Consider the following 14,394-nt stretch of genomic DNA (forward strand, 5'->3'; position numbering starts at 1 on the left):
TATTTCAACAAAATAATGAGTTCACACTGTAAAAACTTGTCTTAGGAGAAGTAATAAAAGGATCTGGTTTCACTAGATTCGAACAGACAGATTGATTTTATCCTCCTTATGGTCATCAACCCCCTCTTGTCTTCCAATGAATAACTGAGACTCAGCATCACCGAGAGGGGTTATCCCTTCAAACTTTCCTGGGAAACAAGAGGTAGCTCCACGGTGGGGGCAGGGCACGACACTAAATTGGGCAAGGTGAAAAATCAGCAATGCACGGGGTCGCACACTTAGCCCCAGGCTCCACGGGAGCCCAGTGGGAGAACCTGAGACCAGCCTCTGCTCCTGGCTCCGCCCCTTGCAAGCGGGCGCTGGGAGCCTCCACTGGTCGCATTACCTCTTCGGCCCCAGAGCTAAAAACTGTGGACACTGGGCTGGGAATTGCTGAGTTCTGTTCAAACTAAAGGATGTATCGCTCATGCACTAAGCTTAGGCGGAAGACTTTCCCCGCGTGAGCCAATGGCAATCATGCATCCTGGGTCCCTGAGTGGTGGCTACCTTTATATTGTTGACATTACCCCCACCTCCAGAGCATATATGATATTGTCATGTTGCATCAGGTAATTCCTAGGAAATAGCAAAATAGTTTTGTCCTTATCTCTTTTACAACTAAGGAAATTACTCCGAATCACAGGGAGCAGAACAGCAGCACAGCATCATAGGATCCTTCTGTTTGTTGTTCCTTATAGGATGCTTCCTTTGAGTGGCCTCAGGAAACATCCTAACTATCAAAGCAAGTATTTCATTAAGTGAGTGGCCAAAGTGGTGGCTCAAACCAGAGTTGGGGTTGTATGGTCGGGAGTAGCTGATCTGGCGTAAGAGTGACCATTTGCTGTGATTGGAAAATGCATCGCCGGGAAAGTGATGGAAACGCAATAGTTGGAATCATTTTTTAAAATTATTTTTTATCTTTCAAAGCTTTTTTTTTTTTTTTGAGAGAGAGAGAGAGAGAGAGAGAGAGAGAATCCTAAGCAGGCTTCCCGCTATCAGTGTAGAGCCCCATGCACGACTCCATCTTGCTAACTGTGAGATCATAATTTGAGCCAAGAAGAGTGGGTTGCTTAACCAACTGAGCCACCCAGGCGCCCCAACTTGAATCATTTTGAAAGATGACTTAAGAAAAGTCTTTAGAAAGTTGGTTAAGGAATTGTTCTTTTCTGGCAGGGAATTCACTTGAAAACTTTAACATTCTTTTTGATCTGTATTTTGTACATCATGCTCCACAAATACAAGGCCGAAAACCAGTGTGTAAGGCTTCTTCACATAACCTCAGAATTATAATCAGGGAGTTGGAGAGAAGACCAGAGGCCACTTTAGCCAGAGCCTCAGGGGGGACCTCAACTAAATTGCACAAGTCCAGAAAGGACACTTTTCTGCACAGACACAGGCCCCTAAGTTGGTTAAGTTGCCTTGAAGGACAGAATTTTAGGGACTAGTCTCCTATAAGCTACCCACACACTTCACCCCCCAACACAGATTTGGAAACAAGGGAGACTATAATAGGAGACTTTTGTGCAGTGTATTCCCTCTTAGAAGATAGTTCTGCTCAGAAACAACAACAAAAAAATTCAGAAGAGTAGTTTCTATAGTGAGCATCTATCCAGAGAGAGGAAGGAAGGAAGGAAGGAAGGAAGGAAGGAAGGAAGGAAGGGAAGGAGAAATAAGAGGGCTAGAGGGAGAGAAAAGACAAAGGAAGGAAAAGAGGGAGAGACAGGAGGGAGGGAGAAAGAAAGGAAGAAACCAAGTGCCAGTAAACCAGAGCTCCAGGAAGCTGAGACAGCTGAGTCAGCCACCCCCAACAGCTCCCCCCACCCACCTACCCCCCCCCCCCCCCGCCGTGCTTCCCACTGTTGTTAGGATTAGATCACACTTGCTCAAAACTCTTTGCTTTCCTCCTTCCTTTTTCAATGTTTATTATCAAACACCGCAATCTTCTCCAATGAGTTACCTTGTTTAACATTAGCTGTATTTAATATATTCCTGAGAAGGCAGACACTACCCTGGGTTTATCTACACATGTATTATCTCTCTGGGTGTACTGTTGCCTGTGAAGATTTCTACAGATGGCTATTTTATGTTGATTCATTTAATTTCCATTTCAGAAACTTTCATTTCAGAGGTTGGTGTTTTTCAGTCTTTTTCCCCCTCAGTCTTCTGGGTATGTCACCTCATAGGAGGCCCAAATATCCCCTCTAAGCAGGGATCTCACTTACTCAATCAATGGACTTGTTTTCATGTTCAATGTCTTCGTGTGTTTCATGTGCCCTGATTCTCAGTGGATGTTAGTTACAATACAGAAATTAAAACCCACACAGAAATCACAGTGTCTTTGTTTTCACTGTCTTCCAGTGTCATCTTGCATTACAACATATAAGAAGACACCACCTCCAGTCCCACCCAGAACTACCACGAAACCTTTCATTTCTATCACAGCCCAGAGTAGCACAGAGTCTGCCCAGGATGCCTACATGGATGGACAGGGCCAGCGAGGAGATATTATCAGCCAGTCTGGACTGAGCAACTCCACGGAGAGCCTGGACAGTATGAAGGCTCTGACAGCCGCCATCGAAGCTGCAAATGCCCAGATCCACGGCCCTGCAAGTCAACACATGAGCAACAACCCTGCCACTGTCACTACCACGACCACCATAGCCACTGTCACCACAGAGGACAGGAAGAAGGATCACTTTAAGAAAAATCGATGCCTTTCCATTGGGATACAGGTAACAGCCTCCCTTTCTGTCCTTTGAAATAGGGACCCAAAATTCAAGAAATGTAACACTATTGTTCTTCCAGAAGATGTGCCGTCTGCCCCTTTTGGACGACAGAGCCACGTGCGGGACCAGAGTTTCGAATGATTGGCTCTGGAACTCCTACATTGTTAAATGTGAATCTAAAAATCATGAAGATATTTTGTCTGTGGGCATTATTAGATTATTTTTGTTCTCTAAGTTAGATTATTTTTTGTTCTCTAAATTGAATGTGTGACTCAAAGCATTAGGATAATTAAACAAACACAATCAAACACAAAGTGCCCTCAATTCCTAATGCACGTTTTGATTCTCAAAAAAGGAGTGGACATCCAAGAATGACCCGGGTTATGGGTTTGTGTTACAGTATGTTCAGCACTGTTGAGGAACCACATGAGAACAAAAATGTGAATCACTTCTCATACATGTGGGAGTGAGGGAGAGGAAGACCAAAGTGACTGGTCATGTAGAAAGCGATCACTCACACCACAGCATCATGAGCAAAGAATGTGCATTAGTCTCAGCATAATTGTTGGTTATTTAATCATGCATTTCAAAAAATGGTAGATAATTCAGCAGGCTTCTCAGTTCAGCCCAGAGTTTTCTGCTGCTCAGAGATAAGATCAAGCCGACTCTTGTTTTTCACATCTGTTCAGCTTGGCTTACCCAGCTAGAAATTTCCTTCTCTCAATGGAGAAGAGTCATTCTTTTCTCCCTTTTTTGTTGTGCCATATCATGCAGGTGCCCTTTGAATAATAACTTCCTGACGTGGTGGCCAATAAATCTATTCACAATGAACCAACTCTAAGGCACATCTAACAACCAGGCGTGGGGTAGGTTTTCACGATGATTTATTTTCACAGTGCATTCTGCAGAGTGCACTTCTAAAGGGCAATATTTGTCTAGTAGCAATGAGTCAAATGCTTTTTTTATATATATATATATATATAACCTACAGGTTACCATAGCGCACGTTGTCAAGTTTCCTAAAAGAACTTGTGGCATTGGTGCATGATACTAGGCGACACAGCAGGAGGCACATGCCCAAAGCCAGCCTCCACCCCCATGCCTGCCCCTGCCTCCCCCCAGGAACTAACTGCTCTCCCTACTGCCCAAAAGCTTTGAAGGAGTAGGGAAGAGCAGAGGCCGGCATTCCGTGTTGTGCCAGGCGAATGACGTGATCTTCCCGAGCCTGTTTCCTTAACTGTCCCCCACAGGATTATTTTGAGGATTGAGTTTACAAATTTCAGCTTCCCGGGGGGTCCAGAATTTCCATTTGGGACGATGGAAGAAGTCTGGACGTGGATGATGGTGATGGTCGCACAACAACGTGAATGTACTTAATGCTGTGGGCACTGCACACTGAGAAGGGGTTAAGATGAAGGATTCATTTTGTGTATATTTTACCCAGGATAAAAGAAAAATTGACCTTCCTTATCTGGCACATAACTGGCACCCAGTCATGTTAGTTTTCTTCTACTTCCTTAATGTTCAGTTTCTTCTGTATTTTACATCATTTCTCAATCGATTATATATTCCTCTGGCTCAAAATTCAAAAGTTGTAAAAAGGCATTCAGTGACTAGTCTCCCTGCCATTCTTATTTTTTTAACGTTTATTTTTTGAGAGAGAGGGAGAGAGAGCATGCAAACAGGGAGGGGCAGAGAGAGAGAGAGAGAGGGAGAGAATCCTAAGTGGGCTCCACACTCAGTGCGGAGCCGGACACGGGGCTCAATCCCATGACCGTGAGATCATGACTGGAGCCGAACTCTAGAATCAGACACTTAACTGACTGAGCCACGCAGGCACTCCCCACCCAACGCCCATTCTTATTTAATAGCCCATCAGTTCTCTTTGCAGGAAGAAATTAATACAACCAATATTTGCATCTCATACAGACCTATTTTGTGCATATTCAAGCAAATACATATTTGATTTGTTCCCCTTTTATACCCAGAGGTTAGTATATACCTCAGGCTATTATATATCTTGCCATTTTGCACTTAAAAATAGCATATTTTACAGACAATTATTGGCTGGCTCAGTTGGTAGAGCACATGGCTCTTGATCTCAGAGCCATGAGTTCCAGCCCCACGTGGGGTGTGGAGATCAGTTAAAAATAAAATCCTAAAAAAAAAAAAAAAAAAAAAAAAAGATAGTTGTTTGTCAGTCTTACTGTTCATTTTATTTAAAAGCTTCTATCTATCTATCTATCTATCTATCTATCTATCTTAATCACCTCCCAGGTCTGCCCGTTGGTCTCAGAGGTTTTTCTCCAAATAATTCTTACTCAGAATAAAGCATTCATACACATGAAATCCACCAAATATTGTGTTGTTAGTTTCACCCAGTAAGATAGAACTACTCTGAAATCCACATATAGTGTTGGGGAGGAGAGTTTTGTTTTGTTTGTTGGGGAGGAGAGAGACCATCGCGCTTCTTAAATGTTTGAATATTCTAGTGAGTGAAAAAATGGCTCTACCTTTTCTTCCATTCACACTGTTCACTACTGTAGACATTATAAGGAAGTACGAAGTACTTGACGTGGTGGTCTCATCTACTGTTACAACAACCCTGGGGCATAAGTGGGATTACCATCTCTACAGTATACATGAGGACACAGAGAGGTTGAGTGACTTGCCCAAGGCCACACAGCCTATGTTGACAGAGCCTAGATTGGACCTTGATGTTTAATGTGACCATGCTACACCACTTCTTTGATGGAAAATAATAAATAAGTACAAATTCAAGGCGTAAAATAGTCACCAAATTTCATGACACTTTTCTCTAAATTAAATCTTAATCCCCAAAACGAAGAACACCAGGATCTTGGACTCTTTCCCACCATTTACTTCTTTAGGGTCAGAGTTTCCAAACCTTTCCCAACATTTTGAATTTAATCCATGACGAATAGTTAATACTAAAATCATGTCCTTTGCAACCTGTGTGAGTTTAGGCCAAATACGTAATATTTCCAGTTTCCTCATCTGGAAATTGGCAGTAACGGTCACTATTCCACAGGGTACCTTATAGGATGTAGTAAAAATGGACTGATATAATATATGTAAGGCTTGAAGTGTAGTGGGCCCAACAAATATTAGATTCAGTTGTTACTATTAACCTTCCCTTCCCTTCAAACCATAATTAGCCAAATATGCTGAAATGTTATCATCTGCCAAGGGCTTCCTTAATTTTTTCAGGATGGAGATGTAATTAACTTTGCAATTCCTTTAAACATTTTGAGAGTCGCTTCATAAATTTAAGTGGATTACCCTAGGTACTATCTAAGAGTGGTGACATTTGTGCATTTGGGGATCTAAGGGCGTCAAGGTCACAAAGATAAATGTACATACAATGACTGAACCTTGGAAGATGACAACACTTTGATACAAATCAGCTGTGGGTTTAGATAGGTGGCGCAGGGCTGGAGCACAGCGTACAATGCCCTCCATTCCCATCCTTGAGACCCCTGACTCCTTTCTTTCTCGCTTTCTTTCTGCCTTGAGGATCACGGTTCTTATGGGAAATACCTACCATGCATCTTCAGGAAGAGTTCTATTGGGTAATTTTGCTACTACCCCATACAGTAAAGCTGCAGCGTCCTACTTTGGCTGACACTCTAAGCATTTTTCATTGACATGAGCATAGCCACGTGGAACCCGTTAGAATCCCACTCGGGAAAATAGAAACCATGCTCAGTTATCAAACAGAGGCAGTTTGATACATAATGTTGGAAAGGCTGAAAGAGCAATACTGGGATGGACTAAGCAATTACCAGTGCCAACCAGAACTAAGGGAGCAAAAAGGGAAAGGTGGGGTTCCCAGAATTTAGGAGCTCAGGGGAGAGTCCCCACTGTAGCCAGCCTCGGACCACCGAGGCAGGTGTGGTCAGCTGGTGCTGGGACGTGCCAGGGAGCAGTGCATCTGGTGTATGAGCCAAAGCGGCTGAAAGCTGTGCACTCGAGCTGGAGCACTGCCCACAGGAGGTGGAAATAGGAAGAAAGTCCCTTCTCTCCTCCCACCTTCCATTGTTAGAATATAACTCGAAGCTGGCCAGCACCGAAGCCTGGGAAATGTAGTTGCCGATTCCTGGCCCCCGTGCCACAAAGCAGAGGGATACAGAATATGGGCCTGGAGCTGCTGGACAATAAGTAAGTTACCAGAAAAAGGCACTTTGTCCAATAAATAAATAAATAAACCATGAGCAAGTGTATTAAAAAGCTTAAGATGGGTAGGGTGAATTTGTAGTCTTGGTTCCCATGCTGTTCTAGTGGGAACATCTCATGGAACGAAATATGATTCTAGAATATCTTGAAGTATGTATTTTTTTATAATATGGCTCCAAAACTCAAGTCAACTACTTTATCCGGTGCTTTTTCTGGTGGTCTAGTGGTGGGCGGATGGGAAGAGGATAACTGGTTGCTTCAGGTTTAGAGCAAAGTTGTATGTCTTCTAAAAAGTCAAGGGTAATGTTAAGGGTAATTTTTTTTCCCTTCAAATTACAAAATAAGTAATATATGCATATGGTGTTGTTGTTGTAAAGGGGATTCATTAAGTTTGAAAGTATACAGAACAAAATATTCTGTACTTCTTTTGTTTTTAAAAACTTTTTTTTAACATTTATTTATTGTTGAGAGACAGAGAGAGACAGAACACGAGCAGGGGAGGCAGAGAGACAGAATCAGACACAGAATCTGAAGCAGGCTCCAGGCTCTGAGCTGTCCTCACAGAGCCCGACGTGGGGCCTGAACCCACGAAGTGCAAGATCATGACTTGAGCTGAAGTCGGACGCCTAACTGACTGAGCCACCCAGGCATCCCATGTACTTCTTCTTTCTACTTCTTTCTACTTCTGATTCCTACTCCCTTCCCCAAAGGTAGCCAGTAGCAGTGGGAGGTTACACCATCTTTTAGTCTCTCGAGAGTAATCTTCAGCTCCAGATGAGTTTCACATTGTAGCTTTGGACCTTGACCCCTCCACCTCCAGATGTTAGGTTGTGACTTCCCTCCATCATCATTTAACTTACGTTGTAAAACAACCTAAAAGAGCTTGAAGCTTAATCTTCACATTGCATAACATGTGATTGTTTTCTCATTTTCTGAATGAAAAATAAACGAAAATTTAGTTATTTGAGATGGCGCTCCTAAGATTTACTTACTTATTTCCTGTAATGCCTGTCCAAATGTACAGAGGTATGTGTTACGGCCCATGTAAAAAGATGAGGCCGACTGCCAAGCCGAGTCCTTCGGAATGATACAAACCAAGTGAGTTGTTACTATTAATTAAAAGAGGGCCTTGAGAAATAAAGAGGTCACATCATTTCTGATTTGTAATCACTGGACTTAAACCAATGAAGGAAAGCTGTGCAGATAGTATGGCTAATGAGTCTGTCCTTGGCCAGACTGTGGTCAGGCTGCTCTGAATTCTCCTGACTAGGCCTCGACTTTTGTACTTCTGTGTCCATCTTTGCATCTTCTCACCCCATTTCAGTGAGAATCCTGCTAAATCGGTTTAGCCAGAATCCCCTGGATATCTGATCATGTTCTTCATCCTCTGTCATCCCCCAGCGATGTCTGATCAACCCGGCCTGCCTTTATCAAGGTCCCTGTGAGGCTTTCTCTCATCCCTGAGGTTTTCTCTCTGTAATTTTCCACCACTGACAACCCCCGACCCTGCTTCTTGGCTATAGATTCCCACTTTTTCGTGTTGCATTTGGAGTTAAGCTCTATCTCTCTCCCACACTTCAAATCCTGCTGCGGTCCCTCGGCCGATCACAATAGTCCCCCTGAAGAAAGTGTACCTTGCCATTCTTTAACAATGTCATGAATAGTTTTTTCTTTAAATGTACTCGGTATATTCAGACTTTGTAAACTTTATTTTGATGTCCTTGAAATCAGAATGAATGCATATTCAGGAAGAGATTTTTAGGGAGACGTATCTCAAGTCAAAATTCCAGAGATAATTTTAATGGATTCCACATAGAAGAGATATTACAGTCATGGTTCCCAACTGTTATGTATTAAAACTAGAAATTAACACTAAGATAACAAAAGCTAACCACTTGAAACTATTAAAAAATATTCTAAATAACATTTGGGTGAAGGAGGAAATTCAAGATTGTTGTGAAATAAATGATGAGAGTCCTATAAATCATCACTGTGGGTTGTGACCATACCTATGATCTCAGAATCCATAGCCCTAAGTTCTTTCATAGTTAAGCAATACTGCAACATAAACAAAACATTCAATTCACAAAACTAGAAAAGAACAATAAATTAGAAAGAATTATTAATGACGAAAGTAGAGATAAATGCATTGGAAGATAGAGCAACAGCAAAACAGCTGAAGTCAGACTGATACAAAATCAGTTCTTTAGAAAAAAAAAATAAGTCTGATTGACAGGGAAAACAAAATTCAACAATATTAGAAATGAGAAAGCCATTTTAAAAAAACTGTTTATTTAGGGGTGCGTGGGTGGCTCAATCTGTTAAGTGCCAGACTTCCACTCACTGCTCAGGTCATGATCTTGCAGTTCATGAGTTTGAGCCCCATGTCGGGCTCTGTGCTGACAGCTCAGAGCCTGGAGTCTGCTTCGGATTCTGGGTCTCTCTTTCCCTCTACCCCTCCCCTACTCATGCTCTGTCTTTCTCTCTCTCAAAGATAAATAAATAATCAAAAAAATTTAAATAAATAAATAATGTTTATTTATTTTGGGGAGACAGAAAGAGCACACCCATGAGCAGAGGAGGGGCAGAGAGACAGGGAGAGAGAGAGAATCCAGATGCCCCAGAAATGAGAAAGCTTTTATGGGGGTGTCTGGGTGGCTCAGTCGGTTAAGTGTCCAACTTTGTCTCAGGTCATAGTGTTGGGGTTCATGGGTTCAAGCCCTGCGTCCAGCTTTGTGCTGACAGCTAGGAGCCTGGCACCTGCTTCAGATTCTGTGTCTCCCTCTCTCTCTGTCCCTCCCCCACTCACACTCTGTGTGTCTCTCTCTCAAAAATAAGCATTAAAAGCAAATTTTTTTTTTAAAGAAAAGAAAGCTTTTTAAAAAATTATAAAAAATTCTTGTGGGGCACCTGGGTGGCTCAGTCAGTTAAGTATCTGACTTCAGCTCAGGTCATAATCTCACAGGTTATGGGTTTGAGCCCCATGTTGGGCTCTGTGCTGAAGAACCTGAAGCCTGCTTCAGATTCTGTGTCTCCCTCTCTCTCTGCTCCTTCCTCACTTGCTCTCTCTCTCTCTGTCTCTCTCTCAAAAATAAATAAACATTAAAAAAAATTCTTGTGGCAATTTTAGGGTGGTAAATTTTAAGGTCTAAATAAAATAGACGTACATGTAAATTAGTATTACTAATGTAAGAGGAAGTATAAAACCAGCAAGAAGAAATCAAATAACCATAGAATACATTGCCAAATAAAGTAAAAAATATACTTCCCTGAAATGGTACACACCAGGATAAATTCACAGAAAATTCCCAACCTTCAAGAAGCAAATAATTCTTGTTTCATTTAAAGTATTTAATAATAGAGGCGCCAGGGTATCTCACTAGGTTAAGTGTCTGTCTTTTTTTTTTTTTTTTAATTTTTTTTTTTTTAACGTTTATTTATTTTTGAGACAGAGAGAGACAGAGCATGAACGGGGGAGGGTCAGAGAGAGGGAGACACAGAATCTGAAATAGGCTCCAGGCTCTGAGCTGTCAGCACAGAGCCCAACGCGGGGCTTGAACTCACGGACCGCAAGATCATGACCTGAGCCGAAGTCAGCTGCTTAACCGACTGAGCCACCCAGGCGCCCCCTAAGTGTCTGTCTTGATTTCAGCTCAGGTCATGATCTCACGGTTTGGGATTTTGAGCCCCGACTGGGGCTTTGTGCCGACAGCACTGGGCCTGTTTAGGATTCTCAATCTCTCTCCCTTCCTCTCTGCCCTTCCCCCATGCTCTCTCTCTCTCTATCTCAAAATAAATACTTTTTAAAAAATAAAGTATTTAATAATACAAGAAAAAATATCAAGATTCTTGATATATTTTATCAAATAAACATAATTCTGGGGGTGCCTGGGTGGCTCAGTTTGGCTCAGGTCATGATCTTGTGGTTTTGTGAGAATCAGGCTCTGTGCTGCCAGCCCCGCACAGCTTGGGATTCTCTCTCTCTTCCCCTCTCTCTCTCTGCCCCTCCCCTGCTTGCTCTCTCTCTCTCTCTCAAAATAAATACATAAACTTAAAAATTAAAAAAAAAATAGGGGTGCCAGGATGGCTTAGTTGGTTAAGCATACCACTTTGGCTCAGATCATGAGTTCATGGGTTCAAGCATCGTGTCAGGCTCTATACTTCAGCATGGAGCCTGGAGCCTGCTTCAGATTCTGTGTCTCCCTCTCTCTCTGCACCTCCCCTGGTCGTGCTCTGTCTCTCTCTCTCAAATATAAATAAACGTTACAAAAAAATTTTTAAAACATTAAAAAAATAAAGGTGAAATGGTAAAGACATTTCAATTAGATTCAGAAACTAGATCTAGATTCCTGTTTTCATGTATTTATTCAGCACTATTTGCCTTTATTAGCCAATACACAAAGCAAGAATGTGAAATGAGGTGTAAACATTCCAAAGAAAGAGTAAAAGTGCTTTTATTTGCAGCTAATACGCATGTCCCCTTAGAAAATCTAATGGAAATCACTGGAAAAATCAGTAGAATTCAGTAGAGTGAAAGAATACCATATAAATACAGAGAAATCAGTAAGTTTTCTATACATCACTGATAAACAGAAAATGAGCCCATCCACATTAGTACCAAAAACTGTAACAGGATTGAGCTTCACAAAGAATGTATAACACTTACCTGAAAACAATCTAAAACCTTCCCTTATATAATACATAAGAGATCTGAATGATTGGAAAACTATGCAATATTCCTGCATGAGAATACCCCATAGTGTAAAGACAGCAATTCTCCCAAAAGTTATAAAAAAAAGGGGTACCTGGGTGGCTCAGTTGGTTAAGTGTCCAGCTCTTGATCTCAGGTCATGAGTTCAAGCCTCATGTTGGGCTCTGTGCTGGACAGGAAGCATACCAAAAAACAAAACAAAACAAAAAGGTATACAAAAATTTAAAGAAACTCCAATGTGATTTTTATCACTGGGTAGAAGCTGGGAGAAGGGATTTGACAATTTGATGTTAAATGTATTTAGAAGTTAATACCGCAAAATAACCTAGAAATTTTTTTAAATTACATTAAAAAAAAGGATTACAGCAAGAGTTATGCCATAGAAAATATCAAGATTTATTATAAAATTGACCTAAAACAGGACTATATACATGCAAACGTATGGGTGAAGTTGGGTAGAACATAAAGTTGGCATCTCAGATCAGAAAGATGAATTAGTAAATAAAAGGAGCCAGATCAATTGATGATCCATATAGGGGGAAAATGTTTAATTTCTACTTTGTTTCTTACACATGGACATTTCCGGAAAATGGATTTTAGAACTAATTATGAAAAGGAAAAATGAAAGCATAAAAGTAAATACAAGAGAACTTTAAAAAATACACTCAGGGTACCATCTCTCTCTGCCTCTCCCTCATGAGCATGCATGCATACATTCTCTCTCTTTCTCTCTCTCTCAAAATAAATAAATAAATTTTAAAAAGGGGTGCTCTTTGGGGCACCTAGGTGGCTCAGTCAGTTAAATGGCCACCTCTTTATTTTGGGTCAGGTCATGATCTCACGGTTCATGAATTTGGCTCAGCATTGGGGCTCAGCACTGTGCTTGAGATTCTCTCTCTCCCTCTCTCTGCCCCTTCTCTCTCTCTCTCTCTGAAAAATAAATAAATAAAATATGTTTTTAATACATTTAAAAAACAAAAAATATGCTCAGGGGTAAAGAAGGCTTTTCCAAGCCATAAAAGTTTTCACTACATAGTAGTGAACTCACAAATTCTGAGATCCTGACCTGAACCAAAGTCGGACACTTAACCAACTGAGCCACCCAGTCACCCCTCACTACATAGTAATTTTAAGATTCTGTACAAATAACAGCAAAGTTTAAAAGACAAATAATAGGGGTACCTGGCTGGCTCAAGTGGTAAAGCATGGGACTCTTGATCTCTGGGTTGTGAGTTCAGGATTATGTTGGATACAGACATTACCTAAAAATAAAATCTTAAAAATAAATAAATAAAAGACAAATGATAAACTGGGAGAAAATATTTAAAGTATATATAACCAAGAAAGAGTGATGAAGGGTCATAAGATACAGGCTCTACAAATAAGAAAATTAAAAATAATGGGATCCCTGGGTGGCTCAGTGGGTTCGGCGTCAGACTTCAGCTCAGGCCATGATCTCACCCTTAGTGGGTTCAAGCCCCGTGTCGGGCTCCGTGCTGACAGCTCAGAACCTGGAGCCCATTTCAGATTCTGTCTCCCTGTCTCTCTGCCCTTCTGCTCACACTTTGTATGTGTCTCTCCCTCAAAAATAAATAAACACTTAAAAAAATTCTTTTGAAGAAAATAAAAAAGAACTCAGTAGGATAAAGACACAAAAACTAGCAAAGGATATGAATAAGCAATTTACAGTTGAAAGCACAAGAGGCCAATAAATATTTTTCACCTGTGATATTAGCACAAATTTTAAAGTTTGCCATATTTAGTGTTAGTGAATATATAGGAAAATGGATATTCCCATACACCAATTATGGCAAGATGATAAATGCTTTGAAAAGCAATTTGGCAATTAATATCCCTTACTGTTGAACATGCTCCCCACCTTTCTATTTAACATTTCAACTTCTAAGGATTTTTCCCAAACATGTGCACAATTGTTCTAATTGTTCTGATACATGTGCAATATTAATTGTAATACTAGATAATAGCAACAAGGAGAAAATTGCCCATGTTGCCCATGTTGCTTATGTAGTCATTAAAGGGAATATTTATGTAACAAACAAAAGGCTTGAGATAGAGCTGTATCTACTGCTGTGATCTAATACCCAAAGGATAGCAGTATTAATGAATAAAGCAAATTGCAGAAAAAATATATATAGTGTAACTTCATCTGCATATATTTAGTATTAATAATCAATTACATATATAGTACACATATTAATAGAGGGACAAAAATGCTTCAAAGGCTTGAAAGTGATTCTTGGGGGGGCTTTACCTTTCTACGTTATATATTTACATATTTTAATTTCATGTAACTTACATTAAGTTACTTTTATATTTAGAAAAAGAAATCTATTAAATACACAGAAAAAAAAGAAGAAAAGAATCTAATTGCTCTGAATAGTCCTAACATTTATTTCAAGTTTAGGTTTGTCATGTAGCTTCTCATTTAAATACAGACACATTTTCAAGACACCTGGGTGGCTCAGTTGGTTAAGTGTCCAAGTCTTGATTTCAGCTAAGGTTTCCTGATTTCAGTCATGGTCTCAAGGTTCATGAGATCCAGCCCTGCATCTGGCTCTGTGCCGACAGGGCGGATCCTGCTTGGGATTCTCTCTCTCTCTCTCTCTCTCTCTCTCTCTCTCTCTCTTCTCCTCCCTTATTCAAGCATGCTCTCTTTCTCTCTCTGTCAAAATAAATAAATAAACATATAAATAAATAAAC

The 14,394-nt window shown here is 40.7% G+C and overlaps 1 protein-coding gene across 22 annotated transcripts in view; it reads left to right on the plus strand.

The window, feature by feature from the left end:
• Nucleotides 1-14,394, plus strand: part of DLGAP1 (DLG associated protein 1) — an 893,154-nt gene that overhangs the window by 822,614 nt on the left and 56,146 nt on the right. For 17 of the 22 annotated variants that reach the window (XM_053902453.1, XM_053902455.1, XM_053902456.1 and 14 more), the window contains one exon: nucleotides 2,398-2,771. In XM_053902453.1, coding sequence (XP_053758428.1) covers nucleotides 2,398-2,771 — 374 coding nt within the window. The remainder of the gene's footprint in view (nucleotides 1-2,397; nucleotides 2,772-14,394) is intronic. The other 5 variants (XM_053902457.1, XM_053902459.1, XM_053902461.1 and 2 more) reach the window with 1 other exon arrangement.

This window comes from Panthera pardus, unplaced genomic scaffold, assembly GCF_024362965.1.
Source record: "Panthera pardus isolate Hobbes unplaced genomic scaffold, ASM2436296v1 HiC_scaffold_15, whole genome shotgun sequence".
In the NCBI taxonomy this organism is placed as follows: Eukaryota; Metazoa; Chordata; class Mammalia; order Carnivora; family Felidae; genus Panthera; species Panthera pardus.